This window comes from Rana temporaria, chromosome 8, assembly GCF_905171775.1.
Source record: "Rana temporaria chromosome 8, aRanTem1.1, whole genome shotgun sequence".
NCBI classification, from domain to species: Eukaryota; Metazoa; Chordata; class Amphibia; order Anura; family Ranidae; genus Rana; species Rana temporaria.
In genome coordinates this window covers 116,249,156-116,266,943 of record NC_053496.1, presented here as the reverse complement: position 1 = coordinate 116,266,943, position 17,788 = coordinate 116,249,156, and the positions used below count along the sequence as shown (strand labels likewise).

General features: G+C 43.0%; 1 protein-coding gene across 4 annotated transcripts in view; it reads right to left on the bottom strand.

Annotated features, from left to right (window-relative positions):
• The window catches only part of LDB3 (LIM domain binding 3), a 135,046-nt gene that overhangs the window by 105,412 nt on the left and 11,846 nt on the right, over positions 1 to 17,788 (bottom strand). For 2 of the 4 annotated variants that reach the window (XM_040320520.1, XM_040320521.1), the window contains exon 2: positions 730 to 857. In XM_040320520.1, the coding sequence (XP_040176454.1) occupies positions 730 to 857 (128 nt within the window). Of the gene's footprint in view, positions 1 to 729; positions 858 to 960; positions 1,080 to 17,788 lie in introns of those variants that run through there. The other 2 variants (XM_040320522.1, XM_040320523.1) reach the window with 2 other exon arrangements.

The following is a 17,788-nucleotide window of genomic DNA, read 5'->3' as shown; positions in this document are numbered from 1 at the left end:
GTGTATCCAGCTTATTTCTTAGATACAGAGCCCAGGGCTTGAGAGCCTAGTGGGGTTCCAGAGTACATTTCTGGGGTTCTTTTAATCATAACAAAATCAAGCATTTCCAACACATTTTAGGATCCCAAAACAATATAAAAAAAAGTCATTTTATATTTCATATAACACAATACAAAAAAGTTATTTTATGTTTCATATAACACAATACACTGACGCTAGAGGTGACAACATAAAATGGCTGGGTAGAAAAGTTTGCAATTTCTCATCAAATCAAAACATTGCAAGCAAGATAAACAGTAACAATGCATGCATATCCATTACATTATAATGGCCTTAAGCTGTTCACTATAGCATGTAATCTACTGCTAAGTATTGCTCTGCATTTGTTTTCTGTGTGTTTAAATGAACACATTTCACACATTAGCATTTTTGAAATATTCTCATTCATTCAAAAGTCTGCAGAAAACAGTTTTACAATGAAAACATTTTGTATTTTTAAAATCAGGATTAATAGGCAGCACAGGGTTAAGCGGATTAATCTGGAACCTTTACAACTAGTTGGTACAATTCAAACACTTTTCACAAATATCCCTTGAATTTTCTTCAACTCTGACACTTCTCACTCTGCGGAATACTGTGCATGTATATCACACACATACACACGCACACAATTTGTTCAAGGTGATCTCAGCACTAAACGGCGTTGGCTTGTCGCCTCTTTGCACTTACCCTGGAGATGGTCAAGGGCATGTTAAAGTCCTTTCCTCCTTGCAGCCGGAATCCCCATGGTCCTGGTCCAGCGAGGGATACATTGTAAGCCATTTTTTCCCAACTTTTAGCACAGCCACTAACAGGCTCTGAGAAAAATAAAAACAGACAATATAAGCGTTTTCACCGAGGTCAGATTAGAAAGAGAAAGGCAAGAACGCAGAAGAGAGGAAAAAAGCGTGTGCTTCACACATTTATAAGGTTATTGTAATCTTGCCTGTTCACTCGGCTTGAAGTGCCACTAAGAATAGAAGAGAGGTATAATGCAGATACAGATATCCCAGCTGAGCAGGGTCCATAAAAGGTATGTAACCAAATACCTTCCATGGAAGGATACTGTGACTCAGAGATCTATTATTGCCTCATAGCAGTCAAAAGGGTCTTTCCAAGCATCTCACTCCCAATTTGTGGTCTACAATTTTCTATAATGCTAAATGCTTCATAACTGCATTAAAAAAATACACCAGTAATACTATGCATAACATAACAATACATAACCATGTGATTATGATTTATAGATAGATAGAATTTTACAGGGGTCATTTTTATCTAGAAAACTAACTTAACCCGTTTACTTTACACCGCCGCAAGTTTTCCGATTTAGTGCCCGATCCACAAAGCACTTACCTGGAAATTTGCGGCGGTGTATCGTAAACACGTCCGGCGCAAGGCGGCCCAATTCAAATGGGGCGGGTACCATTTAAATTAGGCGTGCTCCCGCGCCGGGCATACTGCGCATGCTCCCGTCGCAAATTTCCTGACGTGCTTTGCGCGAAATTACGACGCGCCAACGTTTTGTGAATCGCGACGTGATCAAATGACTTACGCTGGGAAAAATAAATTTTTTTAAAAAAATTCAAAAGTGACGCGGGAAAGACGGGCATACTTTAACATGGTGGAGCACTTTTCCACCATATTAAAGGTGCCCTATCTTTGCGACAGAAATCTAACACTTGCGACAACGTAACGACGGGAAAAATCTTCGTGGATCGCCGTAACTCCTAATTTGCATACCCGACGCTGGTTTACGACGCAAACTCCCCCCAGCGGCGGCCGCGGTACTGCATCCTAAGATCCGACAGTGTAAAACAATTACACCTGTCGGATCTTCTGGCTATCTATGCGTAACTGTTTCTATGAATCAGTCGCATAGATACTCTGAGAGATACGACAGAGTATCTGAGATACTCCGTCGTATCTCTTTTGTGAATCTGGCCCATAGACCTTAGATAAGTCACTAAAGCTAGCCGTTTTCAGCAGGTTAGGCAACAATGGCCCAGATTCACAGAGAGCAAGGCGCACATTACGCCGCCGTAGAGTAACCAATGTACGCTACGCCAACGCAGCGCAGAGAGGCAAGCGTTGTATTCAGCAAGCTATTGCTCCCAACGCTGCGTCAGCCTGGCATAGGTTTCGAGGGCTCAGGCCGGCGTAGGTGGAAGTGGGCGTGACCCATGCAAATGAGGCGTGACCCCATGCAAATGATGGGCCGAGCGGCAGACAGATACGTATCACGAACTGCGCATGCGCCGTCACGTGGACGCATCCCCCTGCGCCTGCTCACAACCACGTCGGAACAACTGCCTAAACTACACCGGATCACTGCGTACGGCGTGAACGTAACCTACGCCCAGCCAGACACACGTCCAACGTAAAATACGCCGGCTTGTGTTCCCTGGTGCAGACCTTTGCATGTCTGCTGCTGGGTTGCACCTCCTTTATGGGGAATAACTTTACACCGAACGTACAACTTACGCGCACCTCGCGTAGCCTGCGTCGGGCGCACGCAGGTTCGTGAATCGCCATGTTTCCCTCATTTGCATGTTTGAATGGCTAATCAATGGGAGCAGCAACATGCACCTAGCCTAAATGTGCGCCCACCCTACGCCGGCGTAAACAAGATACGTCGACGGGGTGTAGCCTGGTTTTAGGCGCATATCTGTTTGTGGGTCGGGCGCACAGATACAACGGCGCACATTTGCACTTACGTCGGCGTAACTTGTTATACGTCGGCGTAAATGCTTTGTGAATCTGGGCCAATCTGTTTTAAATATAACACAACTACTCAACAGGAATGTCTACAAGGAATAGGGTACCTTGCCATCTTCTGCTTTCATTTTAACCTGCAATGGCACGAATTGTACCAGCCTATCCCACCATCTGAAGTCTATAGAGAAAGCACACACATAAGATGGTAGTTGTAACAGCCAACAACCAAAAGATCTTTCCTTGAAAAGGCAGACTCATGTATAACAAGCATGTATGTTTATATCCTAAGCATACACCCATGGCAGTAACCTTATCTTTGAGAAATAGTAGCAATCCTTTTAGAACATATGCTCTTAGATAAGTTGTCAAGAGGAGGCTGCAGAGTTTGCAGTGCAGAATCATAGACATGAAATCATCATTGTCCTAATTAACTGAAGTTCCTCTCATGTCTAACAACCTAAGCATCACTGGAAAAGCTATTTTCTGATTGGATGTTTGCTACACATCCTGGTCTGACACTAAAGCCTCGTACACAGTACTAGGTCAGAGCCCCTGTACTAACAATTCGATGTTAGTAAAGCAATGTTCCCTGCTGTGATATTGTGTTCTCACAGAACACTCTCGTCATTGGCTAAGAGAGCTGATTGGGAGCCAATTGGCATTGGCAGACCTTTTTCGTTAATGACCCTTTGACAGAAATCGGCCGAATGTCCGGCTTCTCTCGGAGCGGCTGGCGCACACACGGGGCAAAAACAAAAGAAAGGATTTCTTTTGGACAGCCGCACTCTGAATAAAAAAATTGCCTTTATTGTAAAATCCAAAAACCAAAACAGCACTACAAGTCACAGCACAGCACACCCGTAAATTTGACGCGTTTCACACTCTACTAGTGTTTAATCATAGCACACACGGGCCGAATGTGAGCCGGTTTCTTTTGAACTATCCGATGCTGCTCGACATTTGGCACATGTATACTAGGCTAAAGGCTGGCCATAGACACTTCAAATCTCGGTTGGTTCTACAGGTACCGGCCGATATTCGAACCATGTATGGGCAACCTGTTGATCAATCAACAGCCGATTCTGCCTTTTCATGGAAACATCTTTTGGTTGTTGGCTGTTACAACTGCCATCATACATATGTGCTTGCCTTCTAGACTTCAGGTGGTGGTGGGATGGGCTGATACAATTGGTGCCATTGTTGGCCAAAATAAAAGCAGTTATTGCTCATTACACATATTTCTCGCAGTAGAGGATTCTATTAAAGGAAACATATATACTGAAGAAATATGATGGCTTCCACTGTTGACATCCTTATCTAAAAACACGAGTTCCTTGGCTGTCATGCTGGTCCATTTGTTCTAGTACTTTGTGTGCTTGACCCAAAACAAAGATAGAGAACACATAAACAATCAGAGCACACTTACAATGCACAGTCAGAGCATATCGACAAGCAAGAAATACACATTCAGAAAACAGAGAAATAGTACACATAAATGAAAAACACACAACTGGAGAACAGACAAGGAGATCACTTAGAGCTGAAACAGATAGAACACATAGAAACACAGTCATACAGCACACAGGGAACACACTATATACAAATATACAGAACACACACACAGTATGCATAGTTACAGCACAAAAGCAATTTATAATATACTTTTTTTTTTTTGGTATATGTTGTCTGAAGAGTATGGGAGAATCACAGTTTTAGCCTATTGTGTAGCACATGAGTTTGATTTGCATGTAATGCATTGATATGCCTATATAGGAGATACCCCTATTATATGTCTGCAATGTGACAACTAGGGTCTAGTAGAATATGACAGCTTGCTTGGTCCATAAGCCCAATGTTCTCAACATGTATAGGAGAATAGGAGATTAGCGCAAAATGACAGATGTCTGCGCCACCACTATCAATTATTTAACATAAGGCTACTAAAATTGCTTTAATGAAAAGAAATTTGAGGCTATTTCAATGATCACATGATTGTTGTATGCATACAAGGAATCAGACTCTTGTATGATGCCTGCTACACTAGTATCTAAGGGCCCAATCATGTTGCAACGCACCTATGAGCAGCATATGGCATGGTGTCCAGTGTGCTGAGCAGCACTGTAAAAAATGCAGACAGCACTTATTTATTTTTATTTTTTGTGGTTGAAATGCATAGCAGCCTATTTACACAGTGTGCCACAACGCAAAAAAAGTGAGCACTGTTTTGTGGCGTGAAATTGGTTAGCACAAAGAGAGACTCATTGACAAAAATGTTGGTTCAGGTATAAAATATACCTTCAGCAGCCTCTAATGCCTCGTACACACGATCGCTTTTCCCGGTGGTCAAAGTCCGCTGGGAAAACCAAGGTGAAAACCGAGAACCTGCTCGGTTGCTTTTCCCGTGTACACACGCCCGGTTTTCCCGACAGGAAAACTGCCATGACAGATTTGGTTGGAAAAACCGTCTGTGTGTATGCTCCACTGCAGTGTTTCTCATAGGAAAGCTGCCAAGCAAAAAACCGCAGAGAATCGCGGCGGGAAAAAAGAGAACAAGTTCTAATTTTTTTGCTCGCAGTTTTCCTGTCGGGAAAACTGCTATGGAGCATACACATCCCGACCAAAAGCAAACATGGCAGTTTTCCCGTCGGGAAAACCGATCTTGTGTACGAGGCATAAGACCTTGTTGTTATGACTGAATCCCAGGCTATTCTGAAGAGCCCAGCTCTGACACTTCCAGGTACTGTCAGATCGTGCTACTACCTCCCACTTCAACACACTCTTATTGGTCCGCCACTGTGACCGGCTAGTGGGAAAGGTAAAAAGGGGCAGGCAAGCTTTGTTACTACCAGAATGTGTTAAATCACTGCCTGTCAATAATGTTGTCAATTTGACCAAAACAAGGTGCAATAGCACTAGAGTTGAATACAGCTTTTAAGAAAAAAAAGACTTATCTGACTTCACCATGCCTCACTGCTGCATGCTGGGAAACATAGATGTTTGAAATCCTATGAGAATGCATTCAGCATAGTGCAGGATAACTTTCATGTAGGTTTTCGAGTACCCAGCTACCCTAGCAGTGGCGGTGCTTAAAGCAGAGTTCCACCTGAAAAAAGAAAATAAAAGTCAGCAGCTACAAATACTGCAGCTGCTGACTTTTAAAATAAGAACACTTACCTGTCCAGGGCGCTAGCGATGTCCTCACCGGAAGTCGACCCATCCCTCGGCTCTGGGTGGAGGCACCGGCATCTTAAGTAAGGGAATCAGGAAGTGAAGCCCTGCGGCTTCACAGCCTGGTTCCTTATTGCACAGTAAGCAATCACGGTGTGCTTTCTGACTGGTCCTCCCAGAAGACAGTGGGGGGCGGAGGAGAAGCCGGACATGGCGTAGATCGCCTCAGATACGAACTTTCAGGAATGAACACCCAGCATCCCTTGCACGAACCACCTTTGTGGCTCTTCTCTGCCCATCTGACCTTCAGCATCCAATAAGGTAAGAACTACTCCCCTTTACTACTTAAAGACCAAGGTTTAACCCCTCGCAGACCTGTTCCTCACTTTAGTAATGCCGACCCTCCATCCATTCTCTTCTCTGGGTTGCACTTTACTTGAGTAAAACAGTTTAGAAAATAAACTGCTAGTTGCACTTACTCACTTGAACAGCATCCCTCTTAGAGAAGTCCAGGGTAGCTTTGTTAACATAGACAAATAGCTGGAGGTATCAAAGGCCCAAGGACAAAGGACCACACCGCTGCAATTGGAGTACTTTGCTAGCAATCAGGGATGTGCTCCCCACAGTTGCTGGATCTTCTGGAGAAGCTTCATCCCATTAGGATCCTGCTTGGTTGCCTAATCACGAATTCTGACAGTGGAGGGCTTCTCACCTGGCTGCAGGTAACTTGCCCAACTATCTATGCCTTATCAGGTGTGGCCACCCTGAGCTGCTGAGGGAGGGAATCAGAGTAACTTATTTTGATGCATCCAGGAACCTAGGGACTTGTGGTAAATGAAGTTAAAGGGGCATAAGCCTGCATCCGGGCATGGTGAGTAAATGGGCACTCCACTACTGAACCACTACACTAAGGCTGTGTTTATTTCGGTCTTTCAGTCATGCGTTCTAAATTTGATTTTCCTACATGTAATTGAATATTCAAAAGTGAAAAAAAGCTTTACTGAGCCATCTGTCCTCTTCCTTTAGCAAATCAATCCCAATATGTCAGACATGTTTAAACAAATATTTATTCCCTCAGCTAAAAAAGACTTCAATAGACCTTTACTTGTTTTTTGATATTATTAGGACACTATACTGTACAAGTTCTAAACGTTAAGTACAGATTGTAAGTTGCAAGTTATTCAGAATCGCTTATGTGACAAAAATCTTTGTTGGAGTGTTTTGTGTCGTGAGAAGTCTTAACTCCTAGCCAAATGATGGAGAGTTAATGAGTGCTAAGGATTAACACTCTATAGGAAATCTGTAGTACATGGTCAGGTTTTCTAAACCTATGCAGTACATAAATGGTGCCCGACCATTCTTGGTATTTATGTCATATTTAAGTGGGTAACCAGAAACCTGTACAATACATCTTTACATGGCAGCACATATGCATTTAAATTATTCTTCAAAGATTATATTAAAAAGGTCACCATCTGGCAGAATTCTCTGTACAACTGTGACAAATCTACTATTCTGACAATATATCATTAGATATACCAGCAAATAAAAGAGAAGTGTGGGTTTTAAAAATAATAAACATTTGTACTGCTGTAGCTGTCCCCCACTGCCTCTTCACCGAGAACTGAGCGATCAAACACCGCTGATTGCTTAGTCTTCGGTCTTTAGTAAGCACAGAGCTGGGGACTTTCAGTCTCTGGTTCTTTGCTCTGCTTCTGCAGCACTCCCTGGAGCACTGGGCTCTCAGCGATGTGCTGAGAGGCTGATCCAGCTGCCAGTCATGCATCTAGGCTAATGCCCATATTATTGTTGGGATCCTTACAGAGCCTGGAGCAGCTCTGTGATGTCAGCCAACAGCCACCTTTGGCCCACTGTCAGCTGAATCTGGGTCACAGGAGTGTAGGAATAGGTGAACTCTTTTAATCCACAGGAGAAGTATGGCCAAAAGAGCTTTGGTCATACTTCTCCTTTTAATTGTAAAAATAATAAATATGTGGGTTTTCAGCAATAACAAACAGTAATGAACTATGAAGGACATTTAAAATGACTCTGTCTTGAGACAAGCACTGGGGGTACCATTGCGGGTCTCTTTCGGATAATGTTAGTTGCCTGGCTTTGTCTATCTTAAAGTGGAATTGAGCTCAAAAGTAAAGATTTGCTATGTTATATGTAAAAATCTACTACTGCTCACCTCTACACCTCCCACCACTCCTCTTTCAATACTACTCACCTTTTCTCTCCTACTGACATACAATGCACTTCCCTATCCCTACTCCATCTTAAACCCATCGAAAATACAGCCTGGTGCCACCCCTTCTCACAAGCAAATCGGCTTTCTGACACCACCCCACATATACTGTACATACAATGCATCTTCCCTCACACATACATTCAATGCAGCTGCCCCCTTCCCGCACATACAACACAGCTTCCCCTCCTCAAACATACGTACAATGCAACCCTTCTGCCCCCTTCCCGCACATACAACACAGCTTCCCCACCTCAAACATACATACAATGCAGCCCTTCCCACACATACAACACAGCTTCCCCTCCTCAAACATACGTACAATGCAACCCTTCTGCCCCCTTCCCGCACATACAACACAGCTTCCCCACCTCAAACATACATACAATGCAGCCCTTCCCACACATACAACACAGCTTCCCCACCTCAAACATACATACAATGCAGCCCCTCTGCCCCCCTCCCCATACATACAACACAGCTTCCCCTCCTCAAACTTACAGTACATACATTGCAGACCCTCTGTCCCCCCTTCCCCCATACATACAAGGCAGCCCCCCTCCCAAAACATACATACATTGCACCCCTGCCCCCTCCTTCACAAACCCCCTGCCCTCCTTCCCCTCACATTGCTGCTTTCTGTGCCTGGCATACATTTAAATCTCCCTTCACACATACAAACAATTCAGCCCCCTGCCTCCTCATACATACAAACAGTACATTCTCCCTCTCCTCACATATACAAACAATGCAGCCCCCCATCCTCTCACACATATAAACAAAGTAGACTCCATCCCCTCACACACAGTGCAGCCCCCTCTCCCCATCACAGATACAAACAATGCAACCCACCCCCTCACATATACATACAATGCAGCCCCCTTCGCCTCACACATACAGTACAAACAATGCAGCCCCTCTGCCCCCCTCACACATGCAAACAATGCACCTCCCTCCTCCTCACACATGTAAACAATGCAGCCCTTCTTCCCTTCTATATACAAACAATCCACTCCCCCCACCTTATAAATGCATACAATGGAGTCCTTCTTCCCCTTGCACATAAAAAAAATGCAGCCCCTTGCTCCCCACATACCAACAATGCAGGCCCCCACTACAGTAACTTACTGAAGCCTCTTTAAGATGCAGGCAGTTGTGGGAGAGTATGGCCATGTGCTGTGCAATAGGACTCCTGTTTGATGCAGGGGGCCAACCCAAAACTGTTTCCACAAAGTTATGAGCATGAAATTGTCCAAAATGTCATGGTATGATGACGCCTTAAGAGTTCCCTTCACTGGAACTAAGTGGCCAGGCCCCACCCCTGAGAAAAAAAAACACACCATAAACCCCCCGCCACCAAATGATTTGGACCAGTGCACAAAGAAAGGTCCTGACCTCAACCCGAGAACACCTTTGGGATGAATTAGAGAACAAACTGCGAGCCAGGTCTTGTGAAAAAATACTTTTTGTCCACATCAGTGCCTGACCTCACAAATACGCTTCTGGAAGAAAGGTCAAACATTCCCATACACACACTCCTAAACCTTGTTGGACAGCCTTCCCAGAAGAGTTGAAGCTGTTATAGCTGCAAATATTGAACCTTACGCATTAAGACTGGGATGCCATTAAAGTTCACGTGCGTGTAAATGGTGTATGTGCTTAGATATTAGGTGAGGAAAAAGTCAATATAAAGCTCTTATGCCCTATACACACGAGCCAAATTACGGTCTGAAAATTCCGCTCAAGCCTGCCTTGCATACACACGGTCACACAAAAGTTCGGTGAACTTTTGACTGCCAAGAACGCGATGACGTAAAAGACTACGACGAGCCAAGAAAATTAAATTCTATGCTTCTGAGCATGCATCGGAATTTTGCTTGTCGGAATTTGTACACACAATAGGAAATTCCGATCTGATTTTTTCCTGACGGGAAAAAAAGAGAACCTGCTCTCTATCTTTTTCCAACAGTTTTTCCATTGGAAAAAGTCTGATGGAGCATACACACGGTCAGGATTCCCGACCAAAAGCTCTCATCTGACTTTTTCCAACGGGAAAACCTATCGTGTGTACGGGGCATCAGAGGAGTGAAACTCTTCCTATTCATGCTTATATCCTGTACAGCAGCTAAGTCACCTATTTATTTTTATAGATTTTTATTTACTTAACGTGGATTAATATAGTGTATATATAGATTGCCTTTTAATGCCCAACTCTGGACAACATTATTTTCAGCAGTGAAGTGCTGTCATGGTCACCTGGGTTAGATTGACAGGAAGTTATAATAAATCTCTCCAACAGGGCTAGCAATAGCAAGGAAAAAAAATGAATAAAGGTTAGACCTCCTTTTAATTTTAATGCTGCCTGTCTCCCCCTGTCCCAGTGTCTTCGTTACCCTCCTATTTCTCAGATGGAATCATAGACAGCAATACAAAAGATTTACAGCGTTTCCACTGGACAAAATTAAGCAATGTTTTGACTGGGTTTTTTTTTTTTTTTTAATCGAGATGGTTATGTTCTACATTGTCCTATAGATAAAAGTAATCAGCCATATGGCAGATACAGATAAAACCTTGCGTACTGATTATAATCTTCAGGGCAGCTGTTAATCAAGAAGATTGTGTATTTTACAGACGTTCAGATTAGAGAACTGTGCTTTCTTTAATCAACGAGTTGAGAGGGAAACGTTGTATTTTTATATTTTCCTATACCATACGTTATGTCATTTTAAAAAGGCATTTTCATCAAAAATCACTAACGAGACGATTGGTATGGTAGATATGATAGTAACTGACGTTGTTTGTAGTCAATGCGTGTGTATGGCTTCTTTGTGGCCCAGATGTTCAGATATAGATACATTTGGATCAAATTGATTATAAACTATGAGTCTTAATAACTGAACATTTTGGAATATACTTTTGCTTATCCCCTAAAAACTTAAAAACTTTAAAAAAAAAGGTATGTATGTGCAAAAAAAAAAGAAAATCATGTAACTAACATGTAACTAACATGTAACGTATAGTTAATAGGACCTTGTTCAGGTCCTGCCCCCCAAAAAACCCTATTCTATACCTAATAACCTTATTAATTTTCTTAAAGTGTTACTAAACCCACAACAGTAAAATCAGTCTGTATATGCAGTAAAGTATGCTTGTTATACTTACTGTGGAACCTAAGGGGTTAATCCTCTTCATTTTGTAAAAAGGCTGTTTGATCCTGTTTTCTCTGATACCCCCCTCTTTCTTCCACAGTCCCCAATCCATCTCCTGATAAAACAGAGCATTGGGGGCACTCTGCACATGCTCATTTGGGTGGGTGTTGCTAAAATATTTTTTTTTCTTGGGAGAGTGGCCCTGTGCTGATCACATGCAATCAGCACTGTTTAGACAGTGGGTCCGGACAATCAGGGGAGAATGAAAACTCCTCCTACAAGCTTTAACCAGACACTGATAGAAGTCACAAGACTTATCTAAATGCTGATGAGAAAAGGTATTTAGAAGTTTATATTTACAAAAACTATTTCATTTTCGTGTTTTGTGTACTGTGGGAGACCAGATGTAGTGACTGAAGGGTCCTGTGTTTAGTAACATTTTAAGTACATTATTGTGGGGAAATCATCCTATTTTATAGACTTGAACTTGGCAGAATGGATTCTTATATGTTGCTCTAGGTTACTGCCTTTAAGAAATATCAGTATGATCTCTGCCACAGACCCTCCTGATAAATGAACAGCGGAGTTAATCCTCCTTAGCAGACTAGCCACCTAGATCTCCTTCAGGTAGATTTGAATTAGGGTACCGACTGACAGGCAGCCAACATTCAGCCTCTCAGTGTCCGGTTCCCCTGGTCCCCAATGGATGGTCAGGCCCCTATCGGAACACCAGCCTCTCTTGGGCCTCCTCCAACTGGACGGACAGCCCAGGACCTTCTTAGGTGAGACCCAGTCGATTACTGAGTCCCCAAGCGACAGATCAATTGCTCCGGGCCAACGTGGTCCCGAAGCCAGGATCCTTTGCGTTGCATGCACACACTGGCCCAGAAGGCAGCGTGAAGTGGCTACCCTAAAGTTGGGCGCCACACGTGGAGAAGCCCAGGAAAATGGCGTCTGCCTCATAAATACTCTCTCCCAGCATGCACAAACCAAACCCTCCTGATAGGCTGTTGGGCAAGAGCACCCAAACCTTGACTCCACTGCTACCACCTGCCAACCTGGGGTGAGATCAGCACCCCAGAAACGACAGAATGGACCCACAGCACAGCCAAAGCTGAGACAGAGACCCAAAATTGAACAAATCAAACTGGTCAGAGTTAACTAACTCTCTGACCACCTCTAAATTTCACATAGCACCGGTTATGAAAAGTAACCAGGTACTACACATATTAAGGTAGTGCAAACATCCAGACATTAATGGTACAGGTTGCAACATAAAGCATACAGTTAGGTCATTAATTAATGCAGCAGTATTCCTCTTAGTAATAAGGCACTATCCCTGGCAAGACCTACTTTACCCAGAACGGCATGTGCTGGAGGGGTGGCTGACTGGAAATGCAACTAGTGGCTCTTCTAGTGACCAGAAAGGAGTATAAGCAGTGCCCCCATACGTTCTCTAGTAATTAGGATAAAAACACTAAATTGCCCCACCCATCTTTGCAGTGTGTTATTGTATGCCTATTATGCCACGTGTTAATGTGTATTGCCTCAAGTCAGCCAATTAAATTTGAATGGTCTACCAACACACTCCAGTACCCCTAAAATCAGACCTGACCTTTTTTTTGACAACACAGTGCACCAGAATGCATGGTAGTGGGTTACCATGTGTTGTAGTGCACGGCAAATGCTGGTTTGATACATCAGTGCCATGGTGTACCATACAGTATGGCACATAGTAATGTATGCATATTATGGTCCTGTATGTTGTGGTATATTTACAATGCAAAGGAAGACTAAAGCTTGCCAAAATGAAGACATGGACCTGAAACAGCTTGTTCTATTCTGAGTGGATGTAAAATAGTATCTACAGTGCCTTGAAAAAGTATTTTATTGGGATTTTATGTGATAGACCAACACAAAGTGGCACATAATTGTTAAGTGGAATGAAAATAATAAATGTTTTTCAAAATATTTTACAAATTAATATATGAAAAGTGTGGCGTGCATTTGTACTCAACCCTCCCATGTCAATACGTTGTAGAACCACCTTTCTCTGCAATTACAGCTGTAAGTCTTTTTGGGGATGTCTCTACCAGCTTTGCACAACTAAAGAATTACATTTTTGCCCATTCTTCTTTGCACAATAGCTTGAGATCTGTCGGATAGGATGGAGAGCACCCGTGAACAGCAATTTTCAAGTCTTGCCATGGATTCTCAATTGAATTTAGGTCTGGACTTTGACTGTGCTATTTTAACACATGAATATGCTTTGATCTAAATCATTCCATTGTAGCTCTGGCTGTACGCTTGGCTGTACGCTTAGGGCCGTTGTCCTGCTGGAAGGTGAACCTCTGCCCCAGTCTCAAGTTTTTTGCAGACTCTAACAGGTTTTCTTCTAAGATTGCCCTGTATTTGACTCCATCCATCTTCCTATTAACTCTGACCAGCTTCTCTGCCCCTGATGAAGAAAAGCATCCCACACCATGATGTTGCCACCATCATGTTTCACAGTGGGGCTGGTGTGTTCAGGGTGATGTGCAGTGCTAGTTTTCCAACACCTTCTTCCACATGTTTTTTGTGTCCCCCACAGGACTTCTATCAAACTGGAAATGGGACTTCTTATGGCTTTATTTCAACAGTGGCTTTCTTCTTGTCACTCTTCCATAAAAGCCAGATTTGTGGAGTGCATGATTAATGCCGTGTACACACGATCGGTTTATCCAATGAAAACAGTCCAATGGACTTTATTCATCGGACAAATCGATCGTGTGTGGGCCCCATCGTTTTTTTCCATCGGTGTAAAAAATAGAACATGTTTTACATTTTTCCGATTGATAAAAACCCATAGTAAATTCCAATGGTCTGTGTGGAACTCCATCAGAGAAAAATCCATGCATGCTCAGAATCAAGTCGACGCATGCTCGGAAGCATTGAACTTCATTTTTTTGGCTCCTCATTTTGGCATGGTCGGAATTTAGTCTGATAGTGTGTATGCAAGACCGATGTCAGCTTCATCAGATTTCTAAAGAAAAAATCCATCGGATTCTATTCCATCAGAAATCCGATCGTGTACACAGCATTATAGTTGTCCTGTGGACAGATTCTCCCACCTTAACTGTGGATCTATGCAGCTCCTCCAGAGTTACCATGTGCCCCTTGGCTGCTTCTATGATTAATGCTCTCCTTGCCCCACCTGTCAGTTAAGGTGGACGGCCATGTCTTGGTAGGTTTGCAGTTGTGCCATACTCTTTGCATTTTCGGATGATGGATTGAACAGTGCTCATGAGCTAGGGGTATTTTTTTGTAACCTAGCCCTGCTTTAAATGTCTCCACAACTTTATCCCTGATCTGTCTGATGTGTTCCTTGGCCTTCATGATGCTGTTTGTTTACTAAGGTTCTCTAACAAACCTCTGAGGACTTCACAGAACAGCTGTATTTATACTGAGATTAAATTGCACACAGGTGGACTCTACTAATTAGGTGACTTCTGCAGGCAATTGGCTGCACTAAATTTTTAGTTAGGGGTATCAGAGTGAAGGGGGCTGAATACAAATGCCCGCCACATATTTCAGATGTTTATTTGTAAAAAAAATTGAAAACCATTTGTAATTTTCCTTCCACTTATGTGCCACTTTGTGTTGGTCGATCACATAAAATCCCAATAAAATACAGTTGCGTTTTTGGTTGTAACATGGCAAAATGTGTAAAATTTCAAAGAGTTTGAATACTTTTTCAAGGCACTGTAAATCCAATAACTAATAATTGTATATATTACAGCTTTACAGTCCTTAGATGTTCTGGCTGAATTAATTTTCCTTTTTCTGATTTTTTTATTTTTTGAAAAAACAAGAAGACGCTAGTTTCTCAAAGCCCTATAGTAGCTAGCACAATATAATGATATCAGACATAAAAACCGTATTCCAAAAAATGACATGAATATATGTAATAATGTGACAAAAAATGCCAAGTAACGTATAGTGTGCAATCTCTTCCCAAAACATTCCATTTGATATAACATCAGGGGTTCAGCAGATACCCTGATGAAGCCACATCTAATGAAACGTGTTGAAGGGAGCCAGGACGTACGCCATACGTGCCAAACAGCAGCCATTTTGGATGTGGGCAGAATATCTCTGTGTACAGTGCTGTTTTTACATGTTGAAGTTTAAAGGGGTTGTAAAGGTACAATTTTTTTCCCTAAATAGCTTCCTTTACCTTAGTGCAGTCCTCCTTCACTTACCTCATCCTTCCATTTTGCTTTTAAATGTCCTTATTTCTTCTGAGAAATCCTCACTTCCTGTTCTTCTGTCTGTAACTCTACACAGTAATGCAAGGCTTTCTCCCTGGTGTTTAGTGTCGTGCTCGCCCCCTCCTTTGGACTACTGAAGAGTCAGGACGCCCACTAACACACAGCTCCTTTCTCTGCAACGTAGAGAGCGTCCTGATTCTTCTGTAGTCCAAGGGAGGGGGCGAGCATGACACTACACACCAGGGAGAAAGCCTCGCATTACTGTGTGGAGTTACAGACAGAAGAACAGGAAGTGAGTATTTCTCAGAAGAAATAAGGACATTTAAAAGCAAAATCGAAGGATGAGGTAAGTGAAGGAGGACTGCACTAAGGTAAAGGAAGCTATTGAGGGAAAAAAATTGTACCTTTATAACCCCTTTAAGTGTTATTTTAATAATCAAAACTTTTTTAATCGTTGGTTTTAGGCTGTGTTTACTCTTTGCATGTCTGTCCTGGATGTATAAAACCATTGGGGCAGATTCATCAATAGATACGCCCGACGGTCGGAGCAATGCGACTGATTCATAAGAATCAGTTCCGCATAGATCTCCCTTAGATCCGACTGGTGTAAGTGACTTACACCAGTCGAATCTTAGGCTGTAATCTCCCGCCGGCCGCTAGGTGTCGTAGTTTTTTTTTACCCGTCGCATATGCAAATGAGGAAAACCGCCGATTCACGTCTGTACGCCCGCCCGTCGCTCGTTTTCTACGTCGTTTGCGTTCGGCTTTTTCCGGCGGATAGCTACCCCTGCTTCTATGAGGGGTAGCTAATGTTAAGTATGGCCGACGTTCCCGCGGCGAGTTTTAAATTTTTTACGTCGTTTGCGTAACGCGATCGGGAATACCGATGGCCGCAATCGACGTACCCGCCGCAAACAATGACGTCCTAGCGACGTCATTTGGAGCATGCGCACTGGGCTTTTTCGCGGCGGCGCATGCGCAGTTAAATCGGCGCGGGAACGCGCCTGATTTAAATTGTACACTCCCCCTAGCCGCGGAATTTGCATTCCGCCAGGGGGAGTTACGATCAAACAGGGCAGTTTGCGAGGTAAGTGCTTTATGAATCATGCACTTGCCTCGCTAAATTGCACCGGCGGATCGTAAACCAGGTAGATCTAGCGGATCTAAAGATCCACAGAGCTACATGAATCCGGCCCATTGTGTGTTTGTGGCTGACATCAGAAACTGAGGGAGTCATTTACCACGGCATGGCTGGATGTTTACAATAGCCAGAGGGATCTTCATTGCAAAGCTTTTTTGACCAGTCTTTAAATTGAGGGTCAAGCTCATCTGGTAAGTTCACACTGTGCACTGTTTGGGGTGATGCACTTGCATGAGTGTTATCATCACTGCTGAATTGTATTAGGAAGATTGGAATGGGCACTTTCTGTATCCACTTGGAAGTGGACTCTCTTAGCACATATTATTTTGGTCACTCTTTCGAGCATTATACATATATAGTATACTTTGAGAAGGCAATATCTGTTATTGCACATGCAAGTGAAAATAGTTTTCTTCACAGGAAATTCAACACATGTTGTTTTGTTGAGAGTATGGGATATATTTTGTGAAGTTATTATCTGGGATTGCACACTATATAATCAAGGCTCCCAACTGTCCCTGATTTCGAGGGACTGTCCCTGTTTTGGAGCAATGTCCCTCTGTCCCTCTTTCCTCCTCACTTGTCCCTCATTTTGGTCTGATCTATACAATTGTATATAAAATGCACTTTTTATCACTCAAAAAATGTTTTCCAGTGCTAAACGTTTCATCTGATTTCTAAATTGCTGCATTTGTAAATTTCAAAAGCCAATATAAAGAAATAGTAGTGGTAAAAAAGCACTTGTGGGTTTAACCAATCTTGTTTTTTTGTACAATTCTCCTTGAAGGGGCGTGGCAAGGGGTGTGTACTATGCCTGCATACTTTTTCTGATAGGTGTCCCTCATTCCCATCTCAAAAAGTTGGGAGGTATGTATAATACTTAGCATTTTTTTTGTCACATTACTACATATTTGTTCACGTGCTGCACATTTTTGGAATCGATCCAGCCAGGGCCGTCTTACTGAGCAGGCACCCCTGGGCACAGCCCAGGGGCCCCAGATTCACATGGGGCCTCATCCATCAGAGACAGACAAATAAAAGTAGCAGCGTGGGGCAAGGGAGTCAGGCTTAGCTT